The sequence below is a fragment of the Lynx rufus genome, unplaced genomic scaffold (assembly GCF_022079265.1).
Source record: "Lynx rufus isolate CCGP_SWC_20201006 ecotype Redwood Valley unplaced genomic scaffold, mLynRuf1.p SCAF_4, whole genome shotgun sequence".
Classification (NCBI taxonomy): domain Eukaryota; kingdom Metazoa; phylum Chordata; class Mammalia; order Carnivora; family Felidae; genus Lynx; species Lynx rufus.
The window spans coordinates 164,414,788-164,428,381 of NW_025814856.1; the positions used below are offsets into that span (position 1 = coordinate 164,414,788).

Consider the following 13,594-nt stretch of genomic DNA (forward strand, 5'->3'; position numbering starts at 1 on the left):
AGTCCCGTCCCAGCTCTCTGTTCTACATCTGGAGGGATGGTAGGTAGTATGACCACGAGTAGTTTCTTCCCCTGTTTAAAACTACAAGTGAGAGTTCTGCTTTGGGCCATGATGGAGTCACAGTGACTGGACTTACCCTGTCACCGAAAACAACTGAAAATTTGGGCCAGGTGTCTGAAAACTCGAGTTTCCGAGCAGTACAGGACAGCGGTCGCTAAGGTGGAGGAACAGACGAGGGGAGCCCTGTGATTGTTTCAGCTGGCTGCCCAGAGCATCTCTAGACTGCAGTGCAGGGAGGAGAAACCCAGATGCAGCCTCCTGGTCCCGCCGGAGTCGAAGCCAGGAATCCAAGGAGGCCAAGATGTGAGAGGAGAGAGCTGCCTCTGCCTGAGGGAGGATGTCAGAGAGCTTCAGCGGGTCTCGTTGGAGTATTCTGTTGAGTAACGATCAGCACACGCGTGTGTGGAAACTACCCAAGGCAGGGGAAAACCCCGCCCGAGAGGAGCAGAGAACAGTCTTCAGAGTTCAGAGGGCCGAGAAGAATCTGCGTTCCCGCCAGCCACAGTGGGAATCTTTTTGGTCACAGGCCGTCGCACAGAATTCAGAAGGGTATTGCCTCAGCAGTAGGCCAAAATTCTCTCCAAGGGCTGCTGTGGTCCCACCTAACCAAGCTTAAAAGCAAGCCTTAAAAGGATCACGTGGTTTTCTTTTTTTTTTTTTTTCAACGTTTATTTATTTTTGGGACAGAGAGAGACAGAGCATGAACGGGGGAGGGGCAGAGAGAGAGGGAGACACAGAATGGGAAACAGGCTCCAGGCTCTGAGCCATCAGCCCAGAGCCCGACGCGGGGCTCGAACTCACGGACCGCGAGATCGTGACCTGGCTGAAGTCGGACGCTTAACCGACTGCGCCACCCAGGCGCCCCTCACGTGGTTTTCAAGTAACTGCCTCTCAGACAAAGCTCAGTAATACTTCCAGCAATACAGAAACATCCAGTTGCCAATTAAGAACTAGCAGTCCTGCAAAGAAGCAAGCAAACAGAACCCCACACTAAGGAGAAAGACCCAGTCAATGGAAACAGACTCGGAAGACAGAATTAGTAAGCGGGGACATTGAAACGGTTACTAGAACTGCGTTCCGTATGTTCAGGAAGGTAAAGGACGGATGGAGCACGTTAAATAGACCCCTGGAAGACACACTGAAGATCACCACGTTGGAATTGCAGAGATGAAAAACCCCACGTCTGAGGTGGAAAGCGTCGGGTGGGATTAAGTGTACATCGGACCCCACAGAAGAAAAGATGGGTACACGTAAAGGTGAGGCAACAGAAATGATCCAACAGGAAGCTGAAAGGACTAAAAAAAGAAAAAAAGGGGGGGGGGCACATCATCCACAAGTTATAAAGCAGCCTCAGATGACCCTATTTGTGGATAATTGTAGGCTCTGAAAAAGGCAGCTGGGACAAAAAAAAAAAATAATGGCCCCAAATTTTCCCAGTTTGGTGAAAACCCGTAAACCCCCAGATAAAAGGACCATAATGAATCCTAAGTAAAAGAACTATGGGAAAACTACACCAGGGCATACTGTGATCCGGTTCCTTAAGGCCAGTGATAAAAAAGACTTCTTAGCCAACCTTCCCTGAAAGGAAACGGAGATACGTAGGCTTAGCTTACGTTTCTTGAAACTAGTATCTTTATTTTACATAAAAATTTTGAACTCATAAGGCAAACAGAATAAGTTTCTGTTAAGTAACTGACTTCAGCCCAAATGGGATTTAATTTTTCTCAAGGTAGGCTCAGTAGGCTTTATTTAAATAAATGTTGCTCATTTAGGTATTTCAATTAATGTTTTTTAACATGAGAACTTTTTGACTGCTGATTGTGAAAGCCGCTAAAACCACAAGCTGAAGTGGTATTAATAAAAATATATTCTATGGTACAATTTGATACAAGGCTTTGAAAATTTTGTTTTCAAACCTGAGGGATCCAATCAGGTTCAATGACAGGCCTAAGAGTTTCAGAATTACTACGTATAAGCAATGATTTTGTGGTCTCTTATAGGCCTATGAATAGAAAGTGTTGTTTTTAAAACTAAAAGAATGAAATGTATTTCTCAGCTGTGAGACTGGTGTTTGTTTTCATGCTGCACAGTACTGCGTTCGGGCTTGAACTTGTACACAGGCTTCTATGCCTACCTGAAATGAGGCAGTTCCTGCCCTTGCCCTTCGTGCTTATTAAACACGAATGAGCCTGTGCACACATAGAAGATATTGAAAACTGTGACAAAATGTCCCCTGCTTTCTTAGGGATGGCAGGATAATCTTCTGTCACAGAGACAGAGGGAGTCTAGAAAGTAAGATCACCTTGGACATAAAAGATCCTTCCTCTTCCCTCAAAGGCAAGTTCTCAGGCTGAGCAGGCATTCTGAGAAAGTGCCCCTGCCCAGAGGGGGCGCCTGGGTGGCTCAGTTGGTTGAGCCTCCAGCTTGGGCCCAGGTCATGATCTCAGGGCTCGCGAGTTCAAGCCCCACGTCGGGCTCTGTGCTGACGGCTCAGAGTGTGGAGCCTGCTTCAGATTCTATGTCTCCCCCTCTCTCTGCCCCTCCCCTGCTCACGCTCTGTGTCTGTCTCTCAATAACAAATGTTAAAAAAAAATTAAAACAAAAAAAAAAGTGCCCATGCCCAGCCATGCAGCTGCGCGTGCACGTGTGTAAGATACGGTGTGTATGTTACAAAACCTTCGCAAAGAGGAGAGAAGCCTGCTTTGGCATATTTCTCTTGCATACGCATGTAGACTGTCCCGGGTGCACCCCCAAGGCCTGACATTCCACTTAGGAGACTCCTGCTTTATAGCGTAAATGCTGCCATCGCCATCGCATTTCATGGGTTTTTCTTTTTTTCTTCAGGCAGATTTTGATGGGCAAGGTGGGAAGCTTGAGGGCATGTGGACTTTGCAGTTTGATAGAAGAGCAATCTTATTTTTTTTGATAGAATACCCGTGAAAACAAACAGCCAAGACCTTTCTCTTTTAAAAAAAACGTTTTTAATGTTATTTTTGAGAGAGAGATACAGAGTGTGAGCGGGAGGGGCAAAGAGAGAGGGAGACATAGAATCCGAAGCATTCTGATGTGGGGCTCGAACTCACAAACCGTGAGATCCCAAGTCGGATGCTTGACCGACTGAGCCACCCAGGCGCCCCCAAGTTTGTCTAGGTGTAACACACGATTCCAAATATTTTCCTTCCTTGTCGACGAGGAGGTTCAGATTTCAGGTCTGGATTTGCATGATGAATTTCTAAAAATCACATTTAAAATAAATAATCTTGATGTCCATCTTTGTCAACATATCATTGTCTTGTTTTCTCCCTTTCTCTGGACCTGGGTTTAGCCCTGCTGCGACACCTACAGGGTAGCATTTAGCCTGTACCTGGGCCCCCACATCCTTAAGCTTTTAGAGCTTGGCATTTTCTGGATCCTTTTTCCTCCCACCTTGCCTGTGACTGCATATGAATACCTTGTTTTCACCAGTTGGGGCATTCCCAGTAAGCAGTGATTTTTTTTGGGTGTGTCTTTAAAGCATTGGTTCTTAGCTTTGGCTGTATGTTAGAATCACCCAGGGAGACACTCGACATACAGCATCCAGGCCCTATCTCCAGACGTTTCTATCACAACTTGATGTAGATGGGGTCTCAGCATCAGTATTAACCAAAAAAAAAAAAAAAAGAAAAAATTCCTCACTTCCAGGTGATTCTGATTTGGAGTCAGGGTTGGAAACCTTTGCTTTAAACCATGGTCTCCTCGTGTTTGCTGACGGGTTTTGACACGGTGACCCCAATTTCCACTTCCTGCTGAACGTCTTTCCCGGCACAGCAAGGCTGTGCGTGTGTTTATGCCCAGGGCAGATGGTATTAGACCGTTATTCCTGAGCCCTAGCTGCTTTTTCCCCATTGGGAGGATTCAGCTTATAAATACAGCTCCCTTCGCAAACATAGGGGTCTGTGCTTTAGAGCAGCCGGTCTTTGGAAATACAGCGAAACCTGGAAAAGACTTGCAGAAATTCAGAAAAGGTTGTTAATGCTCCCTTTGTGTGCTGTCCCCCCCCCCCCCCCCCCAGTGAGTGCTGCAGGGAGCTGTTGGATACGGTAGACAACTATGCAGTGCTCCAGCTGGACATAGTGTGGTGTTACTTCCGCTTGGAACAACTGGAATGCCTTGACGACGCAGAAAAAAAACTAAACTTGGCTCAGAAATGCTTCAAAAATTGTTACGGAGAAAACCATCAGAGGCTGGTCCACATAAAAGTATGTTACTGTACTTCGTTTATGTATCATCGAGCCCATGTCTAGAACTTGAGCTGTATTCCTGTTCAATAAATATTCCTGTTGGAGATGGCCGCCAAAAGGCGATTTGATGGTCGCATGCATGGTGCTCGTTTTATGCGCTTTTTCGGTGGGGTGGTTCTACAAGGTGGGCTGCTCAGTGTGTAGCCAGAGGAACACAGTTTTCCAGCCACAAAGCCCCCGCTGATGGTCACCCCGACCAAGAGAGCTTGGTGACTGTGTTCAGTAGAGTCTCGTGGAAGATTTAAATGCAGGAAAAAAATAGATATTTTGAATGGTAACAGTTCCCACGAGTGAGTCACAGCTCAAGAACTGTGATTTGAATAGGATTTTTCTAAGGTGATTTCCACAGGTCAGCAGAATTCTGCTTGGAAATCTCAGGGCAGCATAAAACCTCCCTGGTTTGGGTTTTTGTGTACCTCCTTCCCCTCCAGGAGGAATAAACATTTTCGTTAAGCTGTTTTGCCCCTGCGGGGATGAAAGGGATTACAAGGGTGAACATTACAGCTCTGTAATTAGAAACAAGACCATTTTATTCTTTTTTCTTCCCCAATAATTTTAGGGGAACTGTGGGAAAGAGAAGGTGCTGTTTTTAAGACTTTACTTGCTTCAAGGTATCCGAAATTATCACAGTGGAAACGGTGAAGAGGCTCGTGAGTATCTCAACAAGGTAAGAAAGTGAATACTCCAAAGTGGTAACCGTTTTCACCTACCTTTTTTTTTTTTCATCTCCCAAAGTTAAGTATTTCATAAACTCAGCAGTTTGTGACTTGTAAAGGACATGCATGTATCTCCCGTGTTCTCTGCCTCGTACATACCACAAACATACTTGTATCCGTTAGGGTGTAGGTGAGATGCTGTGATAAGGAAACCTCAACAAGACAGTGGCTGTAATTGGCTAGAAGTTTCCCTGCCTGTCTGCCATCTGGCAGTGGAGAGGTGAGCAGGCGGGGTCAGTAGAGCAGCTCCGCCAGCCTGTGTGCGGCAGCCAAGGATGCGCCTGTCAGTCCCCTTCCAGCCAGCAGAGGGGGCAAGAGAGAGAGTCCAGGGCGGCCTCCGGAAGGGCCGGAAGTTGGGGCTGTCACTCCTGCTACGTGCCCCTGGCCGGGACTTAACCCCCTGGCTACACCCAGTTGCAGGAGGGGGTGAGAAATGCCATGTGCACAGCTCCAGTTCAGGGGATTTGATTACATAAACGGGGAGATAGTGGATACCGGCCCCTCCCATGATACTCCAGAGGCCTGTTGCCTTCTGTTACATTATGATACATCACATGCACAGCGTGGGATCTGTAGGGACCTGTAGAGATCTGTATTCTACTCGAGCTAGTTGATGACAGGTAGAGTTGAAGAGTTTTTATCTAAAATCTGACACAGCCCTCAATCACATAGGGTACAAGCTAATTTCTTTCAGGCTTTAGCCTTGTGTTCAGCTTTAATGTTGTTACAGTTCATGATTCGTGTATTTTTTCCTTGTCTGCAGGCACGTCAACTCTTTAAAGAGCTATATATTGATCCATCAAAAGTTCACAATTTGTTGCAGTTGGGATTTACTGCCCAGGAGGCCCGGCTTGGCCTGAGGGCATGTGACGGGAACGTGGACCACGCGGCTGCCCACATTACCAACCGCAGAGAGGTACCTTAACGTGGTCTCGGCGACACTGGGGCTCCGCCTTGGCGTAGGTGTGAAACTCGAGGCAACAGTAAGCCTGTTTCCAAAACGCTATAGCTCTTGGATTGGAAGGAAGAGAAAAAGGTTATTCCATGGTAGTTATTAACAACAAGGAGCTCTTTATACTTCGGACTGGGAAGAAACAGGAGAAACTCGTCTCATTTAATTGAATTCATCTTCAGGCAGCGTGGTTTCCTCAGTTTTATTTTCTGCTGCGGCGGCAGTAGCTCCTAAGCGCGTTGTCCAGGTAGCCTGTCTGTGCGGGTCTTTGCTCTCTTTCTCTCTCTTTGCTTACCATGGTAGATTCCGGAAACCAGTTTAAAGGGGGGCTTTGTTTTCCCTTGGAGCCGTAGCTGTAGTTTGGGATGGCATTCTTAGCTGGAAACGTGAGTCAAGTCATAGGAGCAATTAACATTATGAAGGCGAAGGGACAAAACTATAATCATTTGGAACGATTATGAGTAAGTAGACGTTTGGGGGCACCTGGATGGCTCAGTGGGTTAAGCATCCAACTCTTGACTTGGGCTCAGCTCATGATCTCACGGTCTGTGGGTTCGAGCCCCACATCTGTCGGCGCAGAGCCTGCTCGGGATTCTCTGCCTCCCCCGCTGTCTGCCCGTCGTCCACTTTCTCCCTCTCTCTCTGTCTCTCTCTCTCAAAATAAACATTAACAAAAATAATTAAGTAGATTTTGGAGCTGGAGGGCACGTTACCATATCTAACATGCTAGTTTTCAGTAAGAGTATTTGGTCGGGAAGGCCCGGTGTGGTCCCTGGCCTGCCTGGTGCTGGAGCGGGAGTGGATCCGTGGGCCAGTTACACAGCAGCCAGTCTGAAGGGCTGTTTTGCCTTCACCTTTTAAGACCCCCGCTGGTAGCTACCTTTCTGTCCGCCCGACTGCCCGACTGCCCTCCCGATCATGGTCCGTTGGGGCTTGCTGTAGAAGTCAGTGAGTGGGTGAAGGCAGAGGCTTGGAAAAGCTAAGTTTTGTGTGTTTTTGCATTTCACACAGTCTTATTCAGTACTAGGGCGCCTGGCTGGCTCGGTCGGTAGGGTATGCAGCTCTTGATCTCAGGGTCGTGAGTTCAAGCCCCACATTGGGGATAAGGCTTGAAAGTAGATGAATAAATAAACAAGTTCAGTACTAGGAGAAAAGCAAGCATCGCTGAGACTGCGTTTGTCACGTTAATTTTGATTGTAGGATTTCACTAGCATTTGGAAAGCCAGCATTTTAAAATGAGACACTGAAAAATATTTCTCATAATCTTTCCTTACATTTGTATATACTTTAGAGTTTATAAGAAACATTCTCAGGGTCATGACGTCATTCAGTTCTGCCTGTGATCGCCTGAGGCCGCTGGGGCAGATAATTCTCAGTTTTACAGATGAGGAAAATGGGGCTCAGCGGTTGACGTTTCTGGGGTTGTGGGTCAAATCAGTGGTAAAACCTGAACTAAGACTCTGGTTTTCTCATGCACTTTCCACGCCCATCTGACGACAGCATTCTGATGAGTTTTTACCAAAGGTTCTGAAAAGCCAAGAGATACTGTGAGGGGGCAAAAATGACCACTTCCTGACTTTATAAGTAGCCAAAATAAACGTTAAAGAACAGTGGAGTCCTACCGTAGTGCATTTACTGAACCAAGTCCTAAGCCCTTGGAGAAAATCAAGGGCAAGATGGTGTATGCAGAGCGGTTGACCCGGTTCACTCTTGGACCTGGTGGACGTGTTCAGGGTGCTTTGGGTTGAGAGCAATAAAAACCCCAATCCAAGCTGGCTTAAACTCTGGGCAGGAAATTACTGGCCTGCTTCGCTGCTCAGAGGCAGCATGAGTCTCCCTCAGGTTAGTTGGGCCAGTGGCTTCCCCCTGGGGCGGAGAGCTTGGCTTCCGGGTCTGTCCACTGTCTGTAGTCAGGGTCCTCTCCTCACCCCAGGAGCTCGGTCTGCGCTTCAGAATCATCTGAGCAACCCTGAGCTGCTCGCTGACTGGCTGCCTTCTAAGCAGTCACTGTGGGGGCGGAGGAGGGAAGACACTAGAACCCCCCCCCCCCCACAGCCCTTTCTGGGGCCTCCCCGGGGCTCGTCCCGAGTACAGGCTGGTTCCCCTTCGGGCCAAAGCAGCAGACACCGAGGTGGCCGCAGTGCTGAAGGGCTGGGCGGCAGGGAGAGGCGGATGTCCCCGTTCCCCCGATGCCCCCGAGCCTGCTCCGCATGGGAGGCTGGGCTGGGTACCCGGCATACGGTGCAGTGCCCACTATCCTCCGGTTGGTCTGCTTTATGCCTCCGGTTTCTACTATAAAGAGAAACGTCAGAAAAGATTGTGTATCCTCTTGTGTACCGACATGAATAAGAGCTGGTGTAGACATTTGTAATTAAACAGAACTCCGTGAGGCTCCAACTCAGTCTCAGGTCTGTGTGACGTGAGCCCCGTGTCTCCCGGCTGGCTGCGTCTTGCTCTGGGTTCCGACGCCATGCACGTTTCTTAGCCCCCCCCTTTTTTTTAAATGTTTATTTATTTTTGAGACAGAGACAGAGCATGAATGGGGGAGGGTCAGAGAGAGAGGGAGACACAGAAGCAGAAGCAGGCTCCAGGCTCCGAGCCGTCAGCCCAGAGCCCGACGCGGGGCTTGAACTCAAGGACCGTGAGATCGTGACCTGAGCCGAAGTCGAAGGCCCAACTGACTGGGCCACCCAGGCGCCCCTTCTTAGCCCTTTGAAATATGAGTGGGAGAAGCCAAAATCGGAAGCAGTGATGGGCAGGGTGAAGGCAGCTTGGGGGGCGGGGAGGCGCGAACAAAGGTGGAAACGTGAGGGCCACGGAATCGCTCTGCTGGCCTGCGTGGCTGTGGCGCCGGCAGGATGGGGGCAGCTTGGGGGCGTGAGGGCCGGGGGGCGAGGAAGGGGCACCGGCACCTGATCGGGTGGGGCTCGGAGCAGGGGTGAGATGGCCCAGCCTCGGCCTGCGCAGGGCGCCGCGGCAGTGCTGGGGTGGGGGACTCGCTCCAGATGAACACAGGTGAAGGGGGCTGGCCCGTCGCGATGCCCCTGGTGATGCAGATGCTTACCGGCACCTTGTCCGCTTTGAAACGGGAATTTAGTCTAAGGACGCCTTCGTCCCCGGGGGTGTTTGGGGGAGTCAGTCGGTTCTGTGAGTCCTCCTGCTGACTCTGCGGGAATTTCTGGCTGCGCCGTGAGATCTCCTTTCTTCCTAAGAGATGAGGCCGCAGCCCCCCCGTGTGCAAGAAGATGGGGGGCACTTTGAGCCACGGAGGTAGGAACAGACCTAACAGAGGAGAGAGAGCCATCTTCTCTGCTGTTCTGTGTCGGGTGAGAACTGGCCATGTCCAGAATTGTGCAGAAGCCCTCACCCCAGCTCTGCGGTCAACTGTGACCTTGGTCCGCAGGCCACTTAACTTTCTTTAGAGATTTTCTGTCTTCTCATTGGCAAAATGATGAGGTTGGATTAAACTAGTGCTTTTCAGAGTTGTTTTAGCTTGTTTTGATTTCTGTCAGCAAAATCCGTTTTTTAAAAATTACATTTGTTTTCAAAAATTCTGAACTCTCTTCAGTGGGGCTGGGATGGGAGAGAAGAGGCTAGAACTCTCCACAGCCCTTCTCAGACTCTCGCGGCAACAGCAGGCACTTACGAGATCCGTGGTCAAGAACTGTGGGACTAGATGACCTTTGTCACCTAACATTGACCATTCTGGAGGTTTTAAATAGGCTAATAGGCCCTAGGAGGCATCTGAGGCCCTGCTGCCTGGAGTGGGGTGGGTCGGGTCTGCAGCTCTGAGGTCACCTGGGACACTGCCCCAACCCCCAGAGTCCACCATTTTAACAAGATCCCCGGGGATTAATGAGGCGCCAGGAAGTACCACCCCTCCCAGCCCCCCAGAGAGGGTCCATCCGCTTCTCCGGCCTGGCGGCAATGAGCTCCCTGGTTCCGAGTGGCCTGTTCTGGTCGGGATGGCGGTGACTAAGAGGCACTGTCTTCCGGGCCTGGAGGGAGGTCTCCAACCCCCACGGGCCCTGCCCCAGGGGCAGCGTGTGCCCCCTGCCCTCGCAGCCCTCATGCTCTTGCTTGGGTGAGATGTGCGGAGCGGTTCGCTCCCCTTTTGTTACTCGCTTGGCCCGTCGACCCCAAGAATCCTACAGAGCATACCGAGAGGTCTCCCTACGGAATCCCAGTCCCCAACTCGGTGACTTTGCTGTTTTCCTAAAGGAATTGGCCCAAATAAGGAAAGAGGAAAAAGAGAAGAAAAGACGCCGGCTGGAGAACATCAACTCTTTGAAAGGAATGGGCTACTCTACTCACGCGGCCAAGCAGGCCCTGCATCAGGCCAGCGGGAACCTGGACGAAGCCCTGAAGGTAGCGCGTCCCCCGGGGCCTCTCGGCCTGCCCTGAGCGCCCCTGGTGTGGCCGCGGGGCCCCTTCTTCCCCGGATCTCCTCTCCGGTGTCCCCCCGCGGCACACGGAGCCCCCCTCCCAGGGCCTTTGTCCCCAGTCCTGGCATGGATCTCAGGGTCCGTTCTCGTTCTCGGACCCAGTGATGGGGCCAGAAGGACAGACCCCACCTCGGTGCCCGCCCACTGTTGGGCAGCGTCCGTGGGGCAGAACTCTGCGTGAGGTTTCTGTTTGCAGCACCAGGGGTTGGCAGGGACGCAGGAAGGGGACGGTGATGAAAGTTGCAGTATAGTTTTCTTTTCATTAAAACGTTTTATTTGAATATCGTGTTGTTTCTTGATGCAGTCTGTACACGCTGACCTCAGGGAGTGCAGAGTGTTGGGGAGACAGAACACAGCGGAGCGTGGCCGCCGTGTGCGAGCACAGCACGTCGGGGGCAGGGCTGCAGCTGCGTTGTGGGGGATCACGCCCCCGGGGGTGCCTCTCCGGCAGATGTGGGGCACCCTGAGGGGAGCGGGAGCCCCGGGGAGCTGCCGGGGTTGTGCTTGCCGGAGGCTGGGGCCGGGAGGGCGGGCGTCACCTTGTCGCCCTGCCGAGGGGTTCCTGCTGGAGCCTGCCCTGCCCTTGCCTTTTATTCTCAAGACCTCCTGTCCGTTCCCCAGAGGTTTCCTCAAGTAAATGTTTACCTATATATTATATAAATAAATATATATGTAAATATATACGTACAAAGACGTATATATGCATAAATATATAAATATATATAGATATAGATAAACAAATTTGAATATCTAGTTTGGCTTCTCGCGTTGGAGAACTATAAAAGGCGGGGAATTCTGAATGTGTGCAGGACCGGTGGGGCACCACGGCAGGTTTGAACTGCACCAAGTCGTGCATCGATGCGTGCCACCAGTACGGAAGTGTTTAAAGGGAAAATTCCCAACGGGGTTTTTTTAGGGTTGAGTAAGCACCATGTGATATGAAAATCAGGGGTCAAAAGAACTCTTACGCTCGTCTCGACGACATGTGAGATCTAGCTCGTGACACTTTCCAAAGAGAAATTACATCGGTTGGCCCTGCACTGCCTGAGAAGCACTGGCGTGTGTAGCCTTTTGTGGCCTGTCGCCCCGGAGGCTGAGCCCTAACGCAGCTGGGGTTGCCGTGGTAGCTTCCCCCCCGGGCGCTCTCGTCCCTTCCTGGGTCCTCAGAAGGGATCTTCTGGTCTGGCTAACCTTGCTCGTGCTGCAGATGTTACCTGGGGCAGGAAGCTTTTGAACACCAGCATCCCCGCCCCGCCCCGTGTCTGCGTCCGGGGCCCCCTTTCTCTGCTTTCTCAGCACCCTTTGCCTGGTCCCCCCGCGGCGTCCTGAACTTGCGTGTTGGCGTGTCCCCTGGCCGTGTCTGCCTAGCACAGAATAGGTGCTTGGTTTGTCTAAGTGAGCAGGTGTTCGTGATGAGTAAAGCATGTCCCTGTGTGTTTGTAGATTCTTCTCAGCAATCCTCAGATGTGGTGGTTGAATGATTCAGATCCTGAAACCAACAACCATCAAGAAAGTCCTTCCCAGGAAAACATCGACCAAGTAAGTCAGGATGGATCCGCGTCCCTCCGCCTGCACAGCCTTGCGTGGGATTGCCTAGGGTGACGAGGTTGGCGGCAGGACGGGGCTCCAGGCGTGACTCAGGCCCACCCCAGGAGGCCAGCCAAGCACGCAGCAGTTGCAGCGGGTGGAAGTGGAGTAGAAGGCATTTCCTTCAAGAACAGGACGTCAGAAAGCAACTGGAAGTTCTTAGGCTTTTCTCCTTGTGTGTGCACACGGTACTTTACACACCAGGCACGCTTCTTTCAGCCCGGTTCTCCGCCTGTGACCTAAAGAGACGTCACTCTGGCGACTCTGTCCACATCTTCCCTCCCCTGGTAGCACACCTAGTATGTTGTGACTGCTTGACTAACGGTCCTAGTGGCGAGGGTTATCGCTTCCCTGCCGGCCCACAAGCCTGCTATGGCCGGGCACTGGCACGTTTGGCTCGTGTCTTCCTCGGTCCCTTCCAGGCAGCCTCGCGTGCACACCGGTGCTAAAGATTGGTGCGCACAGTAGGGCAGCGCTGTATGCGTGCCATGGGTTTCAACACGTGTTCCCGCTAGGGCCGTCTTGGCGGGGGCGGGGGCGGGCGCTGGCTAGGGTTGTCGGACGGGTGTCGGCCGTGTGCAGCCGAGGCCCATCAGCGGCGGCTGCCCCCTCCCCGTGTCCTCCCCCAGCTCGTGTATATGGGCTTTGACGCGGCAGCAGCCGACGCTGCCTTGAGAGTGTTCAGGGGGAACGTCCAGCTGGCAGCTCAGACCCTCGCCCACAACGGAGGAAGCCTTCCTCCTGACGTGCATCTCTCGCTGGAAGGCTGTTCGTCGACACCATCCACGTCCCCTTCCGACTCCGCAGGTAGGTCTGAGGTCTCGAATGCCGACTTGAGAGAGGCCTGCTAACCGGAAGCTGACGGGGGAGGGGCGTGACGAGCTGGCTGGGGACGGACGCGCCTCCAGGGCGTAGGCCCTGGTCCGCGCTGTGGGCTGCCCGGAGGGCGCGGCCGGGCTTTGTGGAAGTCGCTGGGGGTCCCTTCCAACTTTCTGTGGCATTTTCTCCTTTTTCTCCTCTTCCTCCTCACCTCAGCTGTTCCCACACCCCTCTGTTGCAGGTGCCTCTAGTGCCTCAACAGATGAAGATATGGAGACAGAAGCTGTCAATGAAATATTGGAAGATATTCCAGAACATGAAGAAGATTATCTTGACTCAACGCTGGAAGATGAAGAAATTATTATCGCAGAGTACTTATCCTATGTAGAAAATATAAAGTCAGCAACAAAAACGGAATAATGGGCAGAAATAAGTACTGAGTTTCTGCTTATAAATTCTATCATTATGAAAAGTCCAGTGCAGGTCGTCTTTTTTTCCTTCTTTTTATCTGATTTTGCTCCAAGAGTGCTTCCTTCTTGGGCACAGGAGGGGCGGGCAGGGAACGGGCCAGCCGTGAAGGTGAGAGGGGACGGTGGGGGTGGGGGGGGAGCGTCCAGAGATCTATTTCCTCTTCATTTTGCCCGGCTCTCCTGCCCTCCTCAGCCCACTGCTGCTCTCTTCCTTCTTCCCACCATGCAGCTCTGCCTTTCAGCTTCAGCGTCGCTGCGCCGTCGC

At 51.5% G+C, this 13,594-nt stretch overlaps 1 protein-coding gene across 1 annotated transcript in view; it reads left to right on the forward strand.

The window, feature by feature from the left end:
• NUB1 (negative regulator of ubiquitin like proteins 1) overlaps nt 1-13,331 on the forward strand; it is a 28,862-nt gene extending 15,531 nt beyond the window's left edge. The window contains exons 9-15 of the mRNA XM_047094803.1: nt 4,112-4,298; nt 4,900-5,007; nt 5,820-5,972; nt 10,230-10,376; nt 11,897-11,992; nt 12,670-12,847; nt 13,101-13,331. Of these exons, the coding sequence (XP_046950759.1) occupies nt 4,112-4,298; nt 4,900-5,007; nt 5,820-5,972; nt 10,230-10,376; nt 11,897-11,992; nt 12,670-12,847; nt 13,101-13,279 (1,048 nt within the window). The 3' untranslated portion in view covers nt 13,280-13,331. The remainder of the gene's footprint in view (nt 1-4,111; nt 4,299-4,899; nt 5,008-5,819; nt 5,973-10,229; nt 10,377-11,896; nt 11,993-12,669; nt 12,848-13,100) is intronic.
• Nucleotides 13,332-13,594: the final 263 nt, after the last annotated feature.